Source organism: Chionomys nivalis, chromosome 7 (genome assembly GCF_950005125.1).
Source record: "Chionomys nivalis chromosome 7, mChiNiv1.1, whole genome shotgun sequence".
Classification (NCBI taxonomy): domain Eukaryota; kingdom Metazoa; phylum Chordata; class Mammalia; order Rodentia; family Cricetidae; genus Chionomys; species Chionomys nivalis.
Window position 1 is genome coordinate 63,633,760 of NC_080092.1, and position 20,589 is coordinate 63,654,348.

Consider the following 20,589-nt stretch of genomic DNA (forward strand, 5'->3'; position numbering starts at 1 on the left):
ACCTAGCAGCCTCAGCCAAGTGCAGGAAGCAACAGGTCAGGTGTGGCCGTCTTAAAGCACCCACCAAGCTATCCTATATACTAAACTTATCTGGCCCTGTCCCCTACCCCCACTCTCATGCTGCTGGCAATTACCTGAGAGGACACAGTGTCTTTTACAAACACCCCCAGGAGACACTGAGTCACGCGTCTGGTACCTAGGAGTCCAAGCCTGTAAATTCCCCCAGGTGACTCAGATATGCTGCCAAATTCGTAAGTCATATGCCTGTACACTGATTATTCTCTCATGAAAAATCTCTAAGGTTAATATGGTAAATTGCCTCAACATTAGCAGCAATACTCCCAACCATACATAGCACATGTCCTTTTGCAGGGTGACTTCAACACTCTACTCTCCAAGGAGTGAAGTCCTGGAACTATCCTGTTGACTCTGAAGTTTATTAAAAACAAAACTCCCACTGACAACTATACTTCTACTTGAAGGTGGGACTCAAGCTATCCCTTAGCTTTTGTTTCTCTAGGTTAACAACTTTTTAACTAATTGGACCTAGTTTTCAACCTTTTACTCATCTTTCAAGTATAATGGAACCAAAACTGAACAATTTGTACCTACCAGTCATTATTTCCTAGCCCCAATGGATCAATGGATTTTTCTATAATTTAATTTCACAGTCCAAGTCTGACAGCAAATGTAATCCCCCACTCGAATGTCTACAGGACACAGTTGACTCCATTTCCTGCTTTTCTCTTCACCTGGTCTCACAGCACAAAAGGAAGCTTGAGCAAGCTTGGAAGCACAACAGAAAGCCAGATGGACTGCAGCTCAGAGGGGCACTTGCATGCTAGCACGTGGGAGGCACTGGGCCCTACCCCAGCGCACAGGCACAAGAATACATACTCACAGCCCATTAAATTGGGGTACAGAAGTCTCTAACCATAATATCCTTTGCATAGGACAGAAGGCCAGATCTCTTATTATTCCTTCTTCGACCTTGATCATAAAGTGGCCTGGTAAAGAAATGATGCTTAGCCCCTGCCTTCTGAGCAAAGGCACTGTTTATGTAGAACTAGGCAAGGTTTATTTAATCACAAAGTGACTAGTTAGTTGCTTAATGATACAAAAGAACACACCTCCTTTCAGATTTATGTGAATAAACGCTTTTATATCAGAACTAGCTTTATAACCACTGGTTGGGGAGAGAGGCAATAAAGTCAATCCAACACAGGGTTATTGTATGCATCAGATAAAATGAGATACAGAAATAGTTTTATAATGCACTATAAAAAGTGTTGGGCAACGGGGATAGAGAAATGGCTCAGTAGTTAAGATGGCTTTGCTGCTCTTGCAGTGGACCTGACTTTGGTTCCCAGCACCCATCCCAGGCAAGCTCACAACTGTCATTAACTCCAGTTCCATGATCTGATGTTATCTTCTGGCCTCTGAGGGCACCAGGCATGCCTGCGTATACATACAAACATGCAGGCAGTTAAACATACACACAAAATAAAAACACCAGGCAACATGGTGTGCCGAGATTTCATCAAGCCGTTTAATCTTCACATAAACTCAGAGTGACCATCTAGATTTCAGTGAAATAAACAAGCAGCCATGAGTCTGAGTTCATCCAACAGGAGCCATCCATCTAACCAGAGAGCATATGGATCATCCAATACTTAAAAGAATGATAAAGACATTTAGAACTATGATTTGACCCCAGGGATCCATTTCAGCCACTCTGCCTGATGTACCAGGCTCCACACAAAGGGCCAAATTCAGTCAAGGAACAAGATAACTAGAGAACAAGAGAGGGAGAAAACAAGAGGGGAAGAGAAAGAGGGGGAGAGGAGAGAAAACACAGAGTTGTGGAAGCCCAAATAAGGAAGAATAATCAAACTCAAGTCAGAGACTTTATAGATAAGAAATCTCCCGGGGATGAGCCTTTGCAGTTAGGGAAGGGGCTGCTACTGGAAACAGATCAATCCCTAATGCACCGGTTCTCAACCTCCCCAATGCTGCAACCCTTTAATACATAGTTTCTCACATTGTGGTGACCTTCAACTATAAAATAATTTTTGTTGCTATTTCATAACTGCAGTTTTGCTACTGTTAAGAATCACAATGTAAATACCTGTGTTGCGATCCCCATGAGAAGGACATTAGACCCCCCAGGTCATGCCCACGTGTTGAGAACCATTAGCCTAAAGGGATATGTCATGGCCGTGGAATGGGAAAATCGACAATTTAGTGAGGGTAGCTGAGGGAGATAGAGACAGGCCAGTTATCAGGACACTGTTAAGTCTGGAGTGATTTACAAATCACAGTCAGCAGCAATGGTTCTAAAACTCAGGATCGGGAAGATGAGATTTGGCCTTTAAAATGTTGAGAGGGCAGATGCAGGCAGATCACTATGAGTTCGAGGTCAGCCTGGTCTACAGAGTTAATTCCAGGACAGCTAGGGCTGTTACACAGAGAAACCCCGACTTGAAAAACAAAACAACAAAAAGAAGATGTTGGCAACAACATGGAGAAGATGGGAGTATACTAGGTTTACATCAGAGTGGCAGAAGTTCAGCAGAGAAATTCTGAACAGGACTTGCATCAGATTCCTGCAGGCAAAACCAGAGTATTTCAGGGTCTCCGAAGGAAAGGAAGATGGCAAAGCCTTGAACACCTCAACATTTATGAGATAGTGAAAAGGACGTGAAAACACAGCAGAGGACACTGGGAGAGGAAAAATGAGGACTGCTGGGAGAGAGGCTCAACAGTGTGCTGCTGGGCAGATGTGGGACAAGAAAGTGAAGAGGGGCAGCATACGAGCAAGGTGTGGAGGGGCTCCTGCTGAACTTCAGGGACGTGAGCAGGCTAAGTGTAGAATGGCGAAGACTGCACACGGGTCAGAGATGAGAAGGTTCAGTGTAGGATTTTCCACATTCTGCCTTTACTGAAAACCAACTACCATTGATACACAAGTAGAACAAAACAAACAAGGTTCTTACATCCCCATTCTAAGGCTGGAATAGACAGCACACCCTGATGGAACCTCACCCAGGATCGGAAAGTACGCAGTGGTTCTGAAGAAGTGACTTCTGGACTAAATCAGCTGACCAGGTGTTTGAGAGAAGGCCCACGTGTACAAAGCCTGGGAGGAGGGAGAATGTCTAGAGGTGACAGCATCGCTTCACGTACAGATAAAAAACTTAGAGGCAAAAAGCAGGAAAGAGATGATCAGGGATCTGAACAAAACCAGGAATGAGAGGAGGGTGTTCTTCACAACCCCTCAGAGAAAGGTCGATGGGAAAGAAGCCACTGTTACCAGCATCCGGGTTCAGTAGCCGGTTACCAGGAAAGGGAGCAAATGTGCCTGCCTTACTTTCATCATGACTTAGTTTGATCAGACGGTTTCTCATAAGACACAAAAAGAACAGAAGAAAAGAAAATATGAGTAAAGCTGCATCCCTCTTATGCAATCACTGGTCTGCTCAGTCAGATCTAAAACACCCACACCCCCAAAGAAAGGAAATCTGTCCCCTTAAGGACCACTTCAAAGAATGGAAGAACTGGTTTTAGACTCCCAAATTCAGAAGCCTTATTTTACGTCTGAAGGCTAAGGATTTTCCAGTTTCTACCCCCCAACTTAGTCTGGTTTTAGGAATCGAAAAAAAACCATCTGGGGTTACCTGCTTTTGCCTGTCTCAAAACACTGCCACAGCAGACAGTAGGCTGCCCGAAGCAGCTGCAGCTGAGGTCGCTGGAGCCATGTTCTGATGAGATCATCTCAGGGGCCAACAGCAGCTGCTTTCAGGCACAGTGAATGGTGCCGCCTGGGGACGGATCTTTGGTAAGCAACTCTGCAACAGAGCTTAAGCTTTACCCAGGACAGTGCTGACTCACGCCAGCAAAACTCCAAATTCCCAAACAACCCTTCCTGAGCCAGGAGCAATCAGTTGCAGCTAACAATCAGGCACCCCACTGATTGTCTTCAATCAAGGGCAGAGTTACCTGGGGGCAGGTAAAGCTCATTTTCCCCCACTGCTGGAGCCCTTACCTGGAAAGCTATGGTGGCCCGGTCCTGAGATTTCATCGCAGAGCAGCCTGAGGCTCTCCACAGCCAGGTGCTGCTGTTAGCAGGCTCATAGCTCTCAAGATTTTCCCGGGAGATACAAACGTAGCTTTGCTGTTATAAAGGTTAACACTTGGGTCAGTGGACTGGGAGAAAGCGTGGAGCCACTAAGGCCTGGTGGAATCCTACTGGTGAATTTTTAGCAGTTCTAACCAGGCTCACTTCTTTTTCAACTCAGCCTCCTCTGACCTCTCCATTTCCTTAGACAACTAGACTTCTCTCATTAAAACTAAAATAGCAGAATTCTTTTCTCACAGTTGCTATACTCCATGCTGAAGCTAAATCATCTACCATCCTATCTTGGGGTGCCTAAGGAACATAGGAGGATGCCTTAACATTTGCCCTGAAAATATGCAAAATCCCTAAATGTATATCAATTCTTTCTTATTAGCTGTTTATTTAAAAATCAATTTGTGAATGATGGCTCATCAAGAGCTAGTCATTATTATTGAATTAGTCCTGACAGGCTAGAATTGGCATTGGTGTTATACAAAGAAAACAGAGATCAAGTCCTTGCGGTCTAGGTGCTTTAAATTATGTGTGCGGGTGTTTGCCTGCATATGTGTCTGTACACACTTGCATGATGCCTGAGGAGACTGGAAGAGACAGACCATCTGAGACTGGAGTTACAGATGGCTGTGAGCTGCCATACAGGTGCTAGGAACCAAACCCTATAGAAAAGGAGCCAGGGTTCTTAACCACTGAGCCATCTCTCCAGCCCCTAGATGTTTTAATTGGACAAGAGAGAAACTGGTAAGATCCTTCTGTTCTCTAGTGAAGACATGTGAGCGTTCCCCTCAAATCCACCAGTTCTTTCTCAGCAAGGGCATTCAAGGTCACCACACTTGGCCTCCTTCACCTTTCAAGGTAGCTTTCAGATGGCATGAACTCTGAATGGAGCTGCCAACACAGGCGGCCAGTCAATAAATGATAGGTTAATTAAAATGTACAGGAAAATATGGCAGTGGCGGTGCACAACTTTAATCCCAACACTTCAGGCAGAGGCAGGTGGATCTCTGTAAGATTGAAGCCAGCCTGGTTTACAGAGTGAGTTCCAGGACAGCCAGAGCTATACAGTGAGACCCTGTCTCAAAACAAAACAAAACAAACAAAACCCGCCAACAACAGAAAGTACATACAGACAGGCGGAATGGGGTTTAAAAACTGCTGTTTCAGTCCTTTACAACAAACACGTTGTTTCATCCCGCTCGTCCAATTCTTCATAACTAAGCAGTTCCAGAGGGACAGCACTGTAGAGGAAGGTGTTAGAAACGCCCCCTGGTTTGTCTCCCCATCAGTGTTTCCTATTCAGAAAATGCCAGTATTTAAAGACAAGTTTCCCTGCAATGTGTGTTAATTAGTCCTTTTCAGAAGATAAAACATCTCTGGAGCAGCTGACAACCATTATCTCATGAACCACACTTCAGAACATCCTTCTGTAGTTGACGATAAGCGCCACAGTCTAATATAAAACAACTCTTGAGGTCCACAGACACAGCCTCTTGGAAAATGCTCTGGTGTTGTTACAAAAGCTATTGGCTCCTCCTACACTGGTAAGCTTTTAGAGCAACAAAAACCTAGGCAGTGCAGGGCACTAGGAGTCGATGTGAACCACACCAAGAACTACTCAGGACCAGAAACATTTGCTAAGACACCGGTTGGCTTCACAGGGCTATCACGCCCCTCTCTGAGATTCTGACAGCCACACTCTACCCTAATGCCTCCTTTAAGACTGGAAAAAGTGAGAGCTCATAAAAGTTACTAAATTTGAACTAATGGCTTCGGGCACTTGAGGTTTTACGAGATTATGTAAAAAACAGACTATGTAGGAACAAGGAAAACAGCATTGGTTCTGCCATTAAGTTCTTTCGATCTGAAAACTTAAGCAACCTACCACCCAAAACTATTAATAGGGTTGCTGATTTTTTTTAAATGGGTAGTTGCAAAGTATCTATGTATATGTATGTGTGTGTGTATGTATGTATATATATATATATATGTGTGTGTGTGTGTATTATATATATATAAGTTGGGTGTGGTGTTTCATTTCTGTAATCCCAGCATTTGGGAGGCTGAGACAGGACATGATTTTGAGGCCAGTCTGGGTACATAGAAAGTTGCAGGCCAGCATGAAACACACAGACACACCATGGAGATGAGTCACCTGGGCAAAAGTGTTTACTCTGCAAGCTGACAAGCTCAACCCCACCCCTGGAGGTAGTGGTCTGGATCTGTATTCTCAGCACTCATGGCAGGAATGGAAGATGAGACAGGAAGCAGAGACAGGACAATCAGCTAGAAGTTGTAAGCCAGCTAGTCTGAGACAGCACAAACAAGAGATACTGCCACAAAAACAGGCAAGAGAGAACCAACCCCCAAGAAGGTGCTGTCTGGTCTTCTCCCCTCCATACACACACTGAAAATTAAAACTGTAAAACTTACATACATCTCAAACATTGTTTTACTTGGACTAAGCATATAATGACTTTTCTTTCCTAATAGTACAACTATGAAAAAAATTAATTAAAAATTCATTCCTCAAGAATCTTTGACTCCTAAATCCATATAAAATGAGCAGGGGCATGTAAAAAGAGGTGAGAGGACAACATGCCCAGGAAGAGCTACAACAGGCAGCAGACTGAGAAGCCATTTTTAACTTCACTAGTAAAATATTTTGAGACAGTTTTGTATGTAGCACAGACAGGCTTCAAATGAATGATCTTCCACCTCCTGAATGCTGAGACTGTAGGCATGTCCACCACGCTCAGTAAATTTCTTTTTCATAAATTAATCTTACATCGACATCCAATTGAAAGTGAATCAATAAGACCAAAATTTCTAAGAATCAATGTCTGTCCCAGACACTGCCAAATTCTTTTTTTTCCCCCAGATACTGCCAAATTCTAATCGCTGGTGTGGAGGACTCTTACTGCCCCAACATTCCTTTTTAAAAAAAAAAAAAGATTTATTTTTAATTATGTAAGTATGGGGGGTATGTGTACATCAATGCCCATGGACGCCAGAAGAGAGAGAGATATAGGTGATGATGTGGGTGCCGGGACTCAAACTCAGGTCCTCTACAAAAGGAATAATGCTTTTTTTTTTTCTTTTTGAGGAGGGGGGTTCAAGACAGGGTTTCTCTGTGTAGCCTTGGCTGTTCTGGAACTCACTCTATAGACCAAGCTGGACTCAAACTCACAGAAATCTGCCTGCTTCTGCCTCCCAAGTGTTGGGATTAAAGGATTAAAGGTGGCGTATGCCACCACCACCTGGCATAATAGTGCTCATAACCACTGAGCTGCCTCTCCACCGAATTCCTTTATAAATAAACAAGAGTACCTACTCCTTAATAAAGATAATATGGGCGCCACACAAACATCGCTCATCTAATGAGTCACAGAAATTAAGCAGGAAAAATGAAGTAAGCCTTAGGATACTCGAGAATCAACTCTAGTGTGGCTTAAGAAGCAAGAAGAGTGCTTAGGGAGAACGATGACTTCCACCCCACTCCCTCTGCTGCTGAGTGAACAGAAGTGGGGGATGCCCGAGAAGCTGAATTTTAAACAAGCTGCTCCCTCTCTAGGAGGTTCAGAGGAGAACCAGCCTGAGACAGTGCCTGGCGGTTACTGCTACTTACCTGAAGCACGAACAGAGCAATAGGAAGTGTTTTTACAAAGACTGATGAGTTAAACAGTAGTCACTGGGTCCTCGACATCAATCCTCTTACCCACAGAATCACACACAGAATAAAACTCAACTGTTATTTATTTTCTTGGTTGGGCCATTGTTTCTCTCAAGTCTCCAAAAGACAATTACTCTAACTAGTCGTAACCTGCAGTCTGGTTACACAGAACTGCTTGGACACCTGGGACATAGCACAAGGGACTTCATGGACTTTTTATTGCTGAGAAAATTCAAGTTCACTTGACTCCATAAAACAGTCAAACGAACAAAGGAGACCGCCTCCCCCATGGGGACAGGCTGAAAGTTGAGGCTTTTGACTTCCTGATGAGGCAGTTTTCCCAGAAACTCAAACCATGGGATGCTCCAGAGCTCATATGTCTTGAGAGTGCCCAAATGGCAACTTATCACCACAGGATCAGCCAGGGCAGCTCCCAGTCACATTTGGAAGCACAAACCTGCTGTATAAAATGGCCTCTCCTGGGAGAGAGAAGCTGTCGCCATAGCAGAGATCATTCCATCTTGGGGTCAGAAGGACCAGGCAGTCCTTTAATCTTTAACGAGCCATGTTCGTGGTTCAGATACAGGAACTAGCACAGCTGAGGCTCAAGCTGCTTTTTGGTTCAACAGCACTTTCCTGCAAACGACCTCAGGCAGAGTGAGGGTGCACCACCTCACCTGCCCCCACGGTACAGCTACCAGAATCTATTCGATAATGTAACTGTGGGCGCTTTATTATTCACTGTGATCTAATCCGTCATAGCTCAGGAAAGGTATCCAGTATCAAGAGGCGAGCAACCACCTACCTCAGCCACAGTAAAATCTGAATTCCTGTATGTCAGTAATTGAAAATGGAGCAAGCACACAGCAACAGAAGTCAAAGCTGTCAGGACACAGTCTGAGGTCCCGATGATGGGATTGGGAGAAAGGTTGTCAGCAGTGTGATCAAATTGCTATCTTGGGCAGCTCATTTCAGAAGCTGGCAATGGAAATCTTGGAGCCATTTGCAGGTGTAATTTTCTACATGGGGCTATTTCTTAGCTCTTCTCCTGAGCTGATCATACAGAGAAGGGGCAGGGAAGAAGCCCCTGTCATCAAACTCCATCACCCAAACAATCTAATGGCTGCATAATGAACCGGCTATTAGGCTCTCTTCCTATTACTTGTCTTGGCCCAATAACCTTCCTCTCAGAGCAAAGTAACTCAATGCTGGAGACCATCTGAATTTGTAATACCTTAATATAAAATACATAATACCTTTGGATTCTTTGCCTCCTGAAATGACATTTCTCACACTCACACACACACCCACTCTCCCCACCCTTAGACATACACATTCCCACACACAGAGGCACACAAGGACACACTCACAAATGTCTGCCACCACCCTCCAATACACACGCCCTGTCTCATTAAGTCAAATTTCCTAAACTTTCACCATGGTTTCCACTAAGAATCCAAAGGACTGAGTTACCTTTGTTCATATCTCCAAGTCAAGGGGGCCTCTGTCAACATGTACTTCATCTTTAAGGGTAACTTCTAGCCAAGTAGATACAGTTACCTGCTCGCCTATAGTTAACCATCAAACTGGCTTCTGTGGCTATGGAAATAAAGAGATACGACAGCACAGCTTGAATGTCTTGTCAAAGTAATCCAAGTACGGGAAGAGGGAGAGAAGACAGAAGGAATGATTTCAAAACAAAGACTGAGCTGTCCATTTTGGGAGCATCAAGAAAAAAACACTCCGTCTGGCTAAGCAGCGGAGAAGACAAACACCCAAAGGACTGCACATTCTCTGAAGATGACAGTACTCACAGTCACCACCTCCCCGAGGTTCAGCAAGGAGCACATCACAAATGAGAATTGTATTATTTATAATAAAGCGAAAATACAGCCTAACATCCAGATTCTACTGATTTATGGGCAAAAAAAGCTCCAGCCTTATCTCAACCCAAGTCCATGTAACAAGGAATAAAACTTATCTTCTTTGGATCCTTAAAGGTAGGGGAAGGACAGATGGGGAGCAGCTGACAAACGGGTGCTGAACAACAGTCAGACAGGAGTAAGAGGCATGGTGACTGGACACGATGATGGCATAATACACTGTATTTCCAAAGGCTGGAGAGTTTGATCCTCTTTTCCACAAAGAAATGATAAATGTTTGAGAAGATAGATATGACGGAAAACATTACACAGTGTATACATTTTGAAACAGCACAAGGCATTCCATAAACATGTACAGTTTTATGATTAGGTCTCAGCTTGAAAGATAAATTTAAAACTGGAATCTTTCTAAGCAGGTGCTTCTCTCTCCCATCCCTTGTGTAGCAGGACATGAGTAACAGGACGGACACCTATGCTCTAGCACAGTGCTTTTAAAAACTTTACAAGGAAAATTATCACTGTAAGATACTAGCCATCAGGGCAAAGCACCGTGACTGATGAGTGGGTGATGCATGCGGAGATGGAGCGTATGACGGACATACTGGCACATACACGCACATACACAAGCACAGAAACATAATTAACGAGTCTATGACTAATTCAGTTACTTCTGGCAGGGTGGAAGCTTGCCTTCTTTCTCCATGCACTGTGTGCTGCTGCAGCAGTCATTCCTAAAGAGGTCATTTAAATTACTTGACAAAGAAAACAATTTGAACACTTTTTATGTATAGCCAAATTCTGAGGGTATCGTCACAGAGGCAGATTTTACAAAGTCACCAGAAACTGTCAACTGGGATGCACACTCGTAGGCAGCACTGCGCTAACAAACAAGAGAGTAAGTCTTGGTTCCAACTCCCAGCACACAGCAGCAGGTTCCACAGTGAGTCTGCACACCCCGGCCACAGGGAATAGAGAAAGAATCATGTGCAGGGCTAAAAACACACAACTCAAAATCTGTCAATTTACTGAGTAATCTGATGAATTTAAAAACCAAATATGGTGGGGCTAGGAATACAACAGTGACAGAGAGTTTGCGCAGGTTGTAGGAGTTCAAACAAACAGAAAAATCCACCAAAACCAAAGGTTGGAGGCCAGTACGGGCAATACAACAAAATCATACTTCAGAACAATAAAGAAAAAAAATCTGACCACACACTCACCGTAAGGCCCATCCACTGCATTCCTAGGCACTTAACTCTGTGAAATTAAAACTTGTAACCAGGGCCTGTGAACCTGCTGATCTTAGTTTTATCCCTGAAGCCCACAAGGTAGAAGGAGAGAACCAACACCAGCCAAGTTGTACTCTGACCTCCATGTTTGCACCACGCACGGCACATACCTACATGTACACACAAGCACACAAGAAAATAAAGGTAGCAAAAAAATAAAACTTGTGTCCATATACATACCTACAGCACATGAATGTTCACAATAGCCCCAAAGTGGTAGCAACCAACATGCTCTTCCACAGGCGAATGACCAACACCGCTCAGCAAGGAAGAACAGACTATTTTCAATGCAACGGAGATGGAGGGTGTTATGCTAGGGGGGGAAAGCCAATCTCAAGAAGTCACGTACTGTTAAAAATCCATTTCCAAATCATTTCTAACATGACGAAAACAAGGAGAGATTACTAATTGCCAAGAATTAGTGGTGGAATGAAAAGGATGTGTGAGACTCTAAAGAGGGTACCAAAACGGTCTCTCTGTCTGTCTGTCTGTGGGGGTGGGGATGGAGGGGTGTGTGTACAGTAGAACCATGTCAACTTCCTGGATTGATGGTGGTTAAACAAATGGAACCACTGTGGAAAACTGGGTGAAGGATACATGATGTCTTAGCTAGGGTCACAACTGCTATGATGAAACACCATGACCCAGAGGAAGTCGGCTTATTTGGCCTACGTTTCCATATCACTGTTCATTACTGAAGGAAGTCAGGACAGGAACTCAATCACTGCAGGAGTTGAGATACAGAGGCCATGGAGGGGCCCTGCTTACTGACTTTGGCTTGCTCATCATGGCTTGCCCAGCCTGCTTTCTTATAGAACCCAGGACCACCAGCCTAGGGATGGCACCACCCACCATAGGGTAGGCCCTCCCCACCAATCACTAATGGCTGGATCTTACAGTTCCCTCCTTTCACGGAATTCTAGTTTGTGCATCAAGTTGACTAAGACTAGCATGTGAGAACACTGCTGTTTTGGCAACTTTTTTTTTTTTTTTTTTTTGGTTTTTCGAGACAGGGTTTCTCTGTGGCTTTGGAGCCTGTCCTGGAACTAGCTCTGTAGACCAGGCTGGTCTCGAACTCACAGAGATCCGCCTGCCTCTGCCTCCCGAGTGCTGGGATTAAAGGCGTGCGCCACCATCGCCCGGCTGTTTTGGCAACTTTTAAAACTACATTTTATTTATTTTATGTATGCACCTGGGAAAGGGGCACATGCTACTGTCTGCTTGCTTGTGGAGGTAGAGAACAGCGTCAGAATTTGGTTCTCTCCTTTCACCACGTGAGCCCCACAGATAGGACTGGGTCACCAGGCTTGGCCGCAGAAAGAAGGCTTGACCCACTGAGCCATTTCATAGACCCAACTTTTGCAATGTTTTGTGAAATTGTAATCACCTCAAAATAAGAATGCTTTCATTGACTGGAGAGGAGGACCTGGGTCAGATTCCCAGAACCACATGGCAGCTCACAACAGATCTAGAGCTCCAGGGGACCTGACTCTCCTCTGCCTTCCTGGGGACCGGGTGCAAACAGGAGACACGGACAAACACATTCCTGTGATGCTCTCCCATCAAGCCATGTTCTACTTTCTATGTGGCCAGTGCTTCAAGCAAAACATTCATATAGATAAAATAAATATCCCTTAAAAAAATAAAAGAATTTCTTAAACGAACAATTAGTGAAGGCTGGGTGAGGAAATGCACAGCTTTAATCCCAGCAAGCAGAGGCAGGTGGATCTCAGTTGAGATCCACCTGACTCATCTACCTAATGATTTCCAGGACTTTCAGGGCTATACAGAGAAACCCTATCTCGAAAAGCAAAACAAAAACAAAACAAAAAAACAAACAAAAAACCTAAAAGAAAAAAAAAAAACAAAAAACGAAGTATAATTAGTGAACTGTCCCACCAACTACGGATGGAGAAGTGGGAATGTTAAAAGTTTGCATGCAGCACTTCTCAGACTATTCTACAGGCAATGCTATGCTAGATGGGGATTTAAAAAGACTATTGAAGCCAGGAAAGATTGCTTGCCAAAGTGAAATCCATTCAGGCCTAACCTGTGTGTTAACCCTCCCTGACACTTTTCTGTTTCCCCTATAGCCAAGAGCAAAGGAACCTACACAGAGTGCACTCTCCCTACTGGTTCAGCTCAGTAGGCAGTCAAATGCCCAATGAGAAAGAACCAGAGCAGTCACACAAGCTGACTGTACCTCCCTGGGTGTGGTTAGCAAACAGGCTGTCCATGCACGAGGCAGTGCAATCAGTTGCTGCAAACAGGTTTGCTTACATGGTATGTCTACAGTGTGAGACTGACCTCCACTGTAGCTGGCAATTGCTACCCAGCAAGGCCTTTCACATGTGACCAGGAGGGTAGGAAAAGATAACGACAGTATTTCTATGTCCTGTGATGATCTCCGCATGTGCCCCACGAGCAAGCCCTTCTACGACGTAGCTCACGGAGGATTCCATCTGTGAAAGCTACTCAAAAACAGGAAGATGTGTTCAAAAAAAGAAAAGAAAAATGATCTGAAAACCCACCGATGAAATCGTCCTAAACCAAAGCTTTAGATATTTAGCCAAATATGCTTTTAAGGGTGGCTGGTTTATACATCTAAAATTTTGGGATTATGAATAAATGATAAGACAATTCTTTAGTACTAACAAAAAGTAAACTAGGAAAATTAGGAACAAATACGTCATTTTTAAATAGCATTCCACAGAGGGAGGCCCATGTCTCAAAACAAGTTTTAAGCCCACATTATATGAAATGGAATCTATCTGTGAAGGCCCAGTCTGAAAAGTGTGTGCATTCAATAAGCTGAAGGGGTGGACAGCAGTGACAGCCTAGTGCTGGGGACTTAACTATTGTGGAATTTTACTTTAAGATGTGTTACATTGTTACATTTGTTTATGCTGTGCAACATTTATTCTAATAATGCAAAGATGTGCTGCATTCTTTTATGTTGCATTTAACTCTGTGAAGCTGTGCTACTTTCCTGTCTAAAACACCCGATTGGTCTAATAAAGAGCTGAACGGCCAATAGAGAGGCAGGAGAAAGGATAGGTGGGGCTGGCAGGAAGAGAGAATAAATAGGAGGAGAAATGTGGGAACATATTATCAAGGTGCAAGAAAAAGAAGGGAGGGAGATTGAGGAGTGAGAAAAGAAGGGGCCAGCCACCCAGCCACACGAAATAAGAAGGAAAGCAAAGATGTAGAGAAATAGAAAAAGGTAAAAGCCCGGAGGCAAAAGGTAGATGGGATAATTTAGGAAAAGTTGACTAGAAATAAGCTAAGCTCAGGCCGGGCATTCATAAGTAAGAAAAAGATTGTGTGATTTATTTGGGAGCTGGGTAGTGGTCCCCAAAGAGCAATGCATAAAGAGCCAAAGAGTAAAACAACTAACTACATTCAACTACTACGTTCAGCTGGTTCAGTGTCGATACTGGTGGTCTTAGATCGGCTCTCAGTCTTTTCACATCTGTGGAACACAGGTAATAGCATAGGACATCCTGCTGGATGACCAGGAGGGCTAAATGGGTTAATTTGATAAAAAGTCCTGGCACAGGTTGTGTGTTTTGTTTTGGCCTCTTTGGTTTTGTGGTACAGGAAGGAACCCCGTGCCTGGCATGTGCTAGAGAAGTAAAGTGCTCTCCCTCGGAGCCCTGAGTTGGCACTTCTCATTCAAGTAAAATACAGCACAAGGAGGCATATTCCACACAGCAGAGAAACGCCAGTCTTTTGATCAGTCTTACACAAAAAGTTCTCTCATATTATTAGGCAAGAACAAGCCGGCCAGGCTGACCTCTGAATTCTAGGCCAGTCTGGTCTACAGAGCATTAGAACGCGAACAACTTCATTAAGAAAAAGATCATCTTCCACAACAGAGTAGGTAAAATAAACCCTGCCGAACACACCCAGCTTCCCAAGCTCCTGTGGCCAACATAAGATTCCAATAGGAAGGAGGCTGTTTGTAGTGACAGTTTTATTACATCCGTCACCAAAGGAAATGTTCAAAGTCAAAATCAAGACTTCACAGGGCAGGCAGTAAGACTTTCAAAGTCATCTGTACCCTTATTCATGGGCCCCACCCATCTTTCCTAATGGAAGTTATACTAGCCAAGGCCCACTGTAAGATGGCTCACAACCTGACAGCAGGATAGCCAACCAACTGGTCATTAACAGGAAAGAAAGGCCCAAGGTCAAAGCAGTGCCATAAGCACTCTTCCTCAGGAGGCTAGGGGAGGACCTGCTCTGGAGATGCTGTGAGAAAGCCACTTGCCGAGAAAAAAAAAGAAAAAAAAAACCATAGACACTGGAATCAGAAACACAAACTCTCTCCCAAAGCGTTAAGCAATATTTATACAAAGACCCCAGCATGGCCAGCAGTCTGGAGAGCTGTGTTAGAAGCCACAGATGCTACATTTTCTGACCAGCTCTGCTTCTGAACAATTGAAACTATCGTCGTGTTCCCTGCAAACATCCAAACAGCTTCATTACTGTTTAATTACCCAAATAATGTTCCAATAGTCTTTCCAGTTCAATCAAGCTGGAATAAAAAGCACACGTCAAGAGAGCTCTCTACCCAGCCCCAAACAGATACCAATTTAGACATTACAGCCAATACAAATGCCTAGTGCTTCTTCTCACAATTCTTTTTTTTTTAAATATTTATTTATTTATTATGTATACAATATTCTGTCTGTCTGTATGCCTGCAGACCAGAAGAGGGCACCAGACCCCATTATAGATGGTTGTTAGCCACCATGTGGTTGCTGGGAATTGAACTCAGGACCTTTGGAAGAGCAGGCAATGCTCTTAACCTCCGAGCCATCTCTCCAGCCCCTCTTCTCACAATTCTTACACAGGACAGCTGGAAAGCAAGCAGAAATGAAATGCTTAAACCACACACCTCGAAATTTCATTTTCTATTCTCTGTCTTTCATTGTCTTTGTTGGTGGTGACTTAAACATTACAGGCAAAGAAGTTGGAAATGGTAGCACTTCGTTAAAAGAGCTGGGTATGTCTCCTGATACAGTTCTACCAATTTACTCTTAAATGCATCGAAGGTAATGTTCATTCACCTAATTCTCACACTGTGTTTTACAGTTCTAACCTAGGAATTCCCTAGGTGATGGAATAGGAGTCTCACTTGGTTGCTACAATTAATTACAAGCAGCACTAGAGAGAAAGAGATGTTAGACCCACAGCATCAAATTCTTCAGATAGCCTTACAACCACCTAGAACAATGCTATTCAAAGTGTGCACCAGATCTGACAAGAGACAGAAATCATGTAAACACTTAAGATATTTTCACAGCAATCTGACACTGCTATGACATTCAAGCCCATGATTTTTCTGTTCATTTTTCCTCTTACAACTTACAAAAATACTGTTTGATGATAGACGAGGGTCAGGGGTAGGAGGGAACCATTTACAAAGCTGGTTCTTTGAGCTGGGTGATGGTGGTGGCACAAGCCTTTAATCCCAGCACTCAGGGAGAGAGGCAGCAGGTGGGTCTCTGTGAGTTCAAGGCCAGCCTGGTCTACAAAGTGAGTTTCAGGACAATCAGGACTGGCACAGAGAAACCCTATCCGGGGAGAAAAATAGCTGGTCCTTCATAGTTTAGGACATCATCAGTTTAGTCTGGGTGTTTTGCCTGCACATATGTCTGTACATGTATGTGTCTGCATGAATGTACACGTTGTCTGCATGTATGTCTGCTTGAATGTCATAGCAGAAGAGGGCATCAGATGCTCTGGAACTGGAGTTACACAGGTTTGTGAACTGCCCTTTGAGTGCTGAGACCAAAACCCAGATCTCTCTGCAAGAGCAACAAGGACTGCTAACCTCTAAGCCATCTCTCCAGCCCTGTATGTTAACCCTCCCCACCACTAAGTGCCAGCTGGTCACTGCTATTACCAAGGAACCAAAGCGCCCTTGCTCTCACAACCTCACAGCTTCTGATATAAAGCACACAAGGCGGGAAAGAAGCATGCTGCGGTAGTATGGGAGTAGCACCCATCTGGAGACACCAGACCTGACTCCAGTCCCTTTGTTTCTCTGTGCCTTCACTATCTCCTCTATAAAATAAAGACTTCTGCATTTCTCAACCTTTATGGTTTTTTGTTTTGAACATAGAGTTCTTTTTTCACTGATACACCTTCTCCAAGTGGGGACTAGAGATTAGCTGTATCAAACAGAATGCTACCACCTCACTTCCTTGCACTTAACTTCCACAGATCTGGGCTAGAAACAAGAACTCTGTTTTAGTGTCTCAATATGCAATCCTAGTTGGCCTTGAATTTAGACATTTGCCTGCCTCCACCTCCTGAGTGTGCTGGGATCAAAGGTATGTGCCACCACATGGGGCTGGAATCTGCATTTTAAAAAAGATTTGATGAAAACTAAAATTTGAGATACAGAACCTCACCAAGCTCTAGGAATAAAAAGGAACAATGTCAGATGGGCAGTGGTGGTGCACACCTTTAATCCCAGCACTCCGGAGGAGATGCAGGCTGATCACTGAGCTCGAAGCTAGCCTGGTCTACAAAGGGAGTTCGAAGCTAGCCAAAGGGAGTTCCAGGATAGCCAGAGCTACACAATGAAACCCTGTCTCAAAAACAACAAACAACAAACAAAAAGGCACAATGTGTGCTATCTCCATGAAAGATGTTGCAGTCAGCATATTAAAACGTACACAAAGTATGTTTCACTACTTTCATAGTCAAAGTACGTTAGTAGCAAATTCCAATTCCTACCGCCTTTTCAAAAGTGATGCTTGGGAGTCGAAAACAGCACAATGAAGAGCTGGAAGACCAGCCCTCGTGAGAACAGCTCAAAACAAACACTCGGTTACATGTCACAGCGTTAAAACCTGAATATCAGAACTCTTCACATTTGTTCTACTTCCTCTCAAAACCAGAAGGGTGTGTGGAGGTGTGTGTACACGCACACTTCATACTGTTGGAAGCAAACCCAGGACTTCCTCCCATGTGCTAAGCAAGTGCTCTGACCCTGAGGCTTTTTTCCTCCTTACGAAATTTCATTTTACTTATTCAGTGTGAATGTTTTCCCTACATGTATGTATGTGTGCCACATGCATGCCTAGGATGACTGGGAGCCACCATGTAGGCACCGAGAACAGCAAGTGCTTTTAGCTACTGAGCCTTCTCTCCAGTCCCTGTTTTGTTTGATTTTTTTAAAAGTATTTGTCTTTCTAAAAATATTTCACTTTTGATACTGGTTTTGAAAGTTTGAGGCTGTGCTGAAGCCAGGTGTGGTGGTGAGGTACATCTGAAACTAAACACAAGGCAGATAAACTTGGAGGAAGGCAAATAGGAGGAGCCACAAATTCATGGCCATCCACATCTACAGCAAAACAACAAAACGTGGAGTTGTGGGGAGGAAGACGGAGGAATGGAGGGATAGAGAAAAAGGGGGGGGGAGAAAAGAAAAATTCTACCAGATGTAGCCAAGGAAATGTGACTTAGGAGTCTGGTGAAAACCGTCTGAGAGTACTGAACTGTGCACTGTGGTAACTGGTTGGTTCAGTCACTAGTCCACAAGCTACAGGTCTACATCTGTGTCTGCACTGTAACCCTGGGGAACACTGAGCTGGGCCTGTCACCTGGAGTGTTCAGTCCAACCATATGACCAAAGGTGAACCAAAAGGTAGAAGACCTTTGTCAAGTTCTCTAGGAACTATTCTGCCTTCCCTCTTCCCACCAACTTAGTAAAGGCCTAAACTCTGACACAGATTGCGACAGCTCTCCCATTGGTAGACGATATTGTTGCCCAAAGTGCAGAATTAGAGGTGAACAAGTTTCTCTCTTTTTCTTTTTAGTTTTTCAAGACAGAGTTTGTCTTAGTTAGAGTTTCTATTGCTATGAAGAGACACCGTGAACAAGGAAACTCTTATAAAGGAAAACATTTAATTGGAGTGGCTCACTTAAAGTTCTGAGGTTTAGTCTATTATCATCATGGCAGGGAGCAGAGTGGTATGCAGGTAGCCATGGTGCTGCAGCAGGAGCTGAGATTTCTTACATCTTGACTCAGGAGCAACAGGAATTGATCTGAGTATCACACTGAGCAAAAGAGACCTCAAAGCTCACCCTACAATGACACACCTACTCCAACAAGGCCATACTTTCTAATAGTGCCATTCCCTTTGGGGGCATTTTCTTTCAAATCACCACAGGATTTCTCTGTGTAGCCCTAGCTGTCCTGGAAAAAGCTCTGTATACCAGGCTGGCCTTGAAAGCACAGAGATCCACCAGCCTCTGCCTCCTGAGTGCTCCTGGGATCAAAAGTACACCAAGCTGGCCGTGATGGTGCGGCCTTTTAATCCCAGCACTCGGGAGGCAGAGGCTAGCCTGGTCTATACACACACACACACAGACAGAGAGACAGACAGACAGAGAGTCAGACAGACAGAAGTGTGCACCACCATCTCCCAGCAGATTTTCTTTCCTCCCCCTTTGCATATAATTTTAGCCTCTAATCCTCTCTATTCCAACAAATATCCAAAGTGTCCAAGCAATGGCTACATATCTGTAAAAATCAGAGAACCATACTTACCTTTAACCATTCCTCCACACAGCTGGACTTCTGCTGGCCCACCTGTCAGAGCATGAGAAGACACCCTCTTTTCCCAAGTTTGAGCATTTACCCAGCGTTTTCAAGTAAAGCTTATGGTTTAGTTCCATGGTTAAGGGAGGCTACAACCAAACCTAACTGACTCAAGACTTGGGGAGGGAGGATGAAGCAATGGTTATTTCCAAAGCAGGTATCTTGGTCTTAGTCATGACTGAGTGAAAAGGGAAGAAAAATAGGGGGTGGAGGACATTTTATGATACTGTATGTTGATCCGTGTTGTCACTAGGTCAGTGTGTTCAAGAGATCATCCCAAGCCTGGAAAGTTTCCAAAACAAATGAGGTAACAGGAGAAAGCTGGGTGGGGGAGGGGTGCTCTACTTAGGAAAGGCTCTTTCCTTTCTTTCAAATCTATTAACACAACCCAGCAAATAAACAATGGTGGGCAGACTACTAATGAACTGCCCGTGGCTACTCAGGGGCCAGCAGTCTCCAGCTGGCCTGACCTCTGGACACCTGTAGGGATGGCTGGGCAGCAATTCCTTAAGGAGGAGCCAGACAGTTACAGTGCTCAAGAAACCCCCAGAGGCTATGAAGCTGTGTCTTCCCTGGGCAGGGTAGGCAGCCGAGTGTGAAGATTAAACTAGGAGACAACAGAGGTCAGAAGCCGGCTTGACAAAGTCAAGTAACACCCAGTCACTGAAAACCAAAATTCACAGGTACTGAGGGAGTCACCTGACCCCACCAGGTGGAGACCAGCCCGGCGGCATCATAAAGCCTAGGCCTCACCCCAACCCCCTCCAAAAATTCCACTGTGCTCATCTGGAAAGGCTGCTGAGACAGCAGGAAAGCTGCACTGTCCACGTTACATAGGAGGACAATGGAGAAATTACCAGACCAAGGTCACTTTTCACTTAAAATAAATGTAAATAAAGGTTGGCGCCTTAGCACAGATAAAAACCCGTATAGGTCATAGCCACGATAGCAGCCTGGTGAGGTTCTCCCCATGAGCCCCGTAGGAAATTAAG

The 20,589-nt window shown here is 44.2% G+C and overlaps 1 protein-coding gene across 2 annotated transcripts in view; it reads right to left on the bottom strand.

Moving 5' to 3' along the window:
* The window catches only part of Rffl (ring finger and FYVE like domain containing E3 ubiquitin protein ligase), a 65,187-nt gene that overhangs the window by 36,885 nt on the left and 7,713 nt on the right, over positions 1–20,589 (bottom strand). The window contains exon 1 of one of the 2 annotated variants that reach the window (XM_057773476.1): positions 3,678–3,774. The exons of the other annotated variant lie outside the window; for it this stretch is intronic. Coding sequence (XP_057629459.1) covers positions 3,678–3,774 — 97 coding nt within the window. Of the gene's footprint in view, positions 1–3,677; positions 3,775–20,589 lie in introns of those variants that run through there. 2 annotated transcript variants of the gene reach the window in all.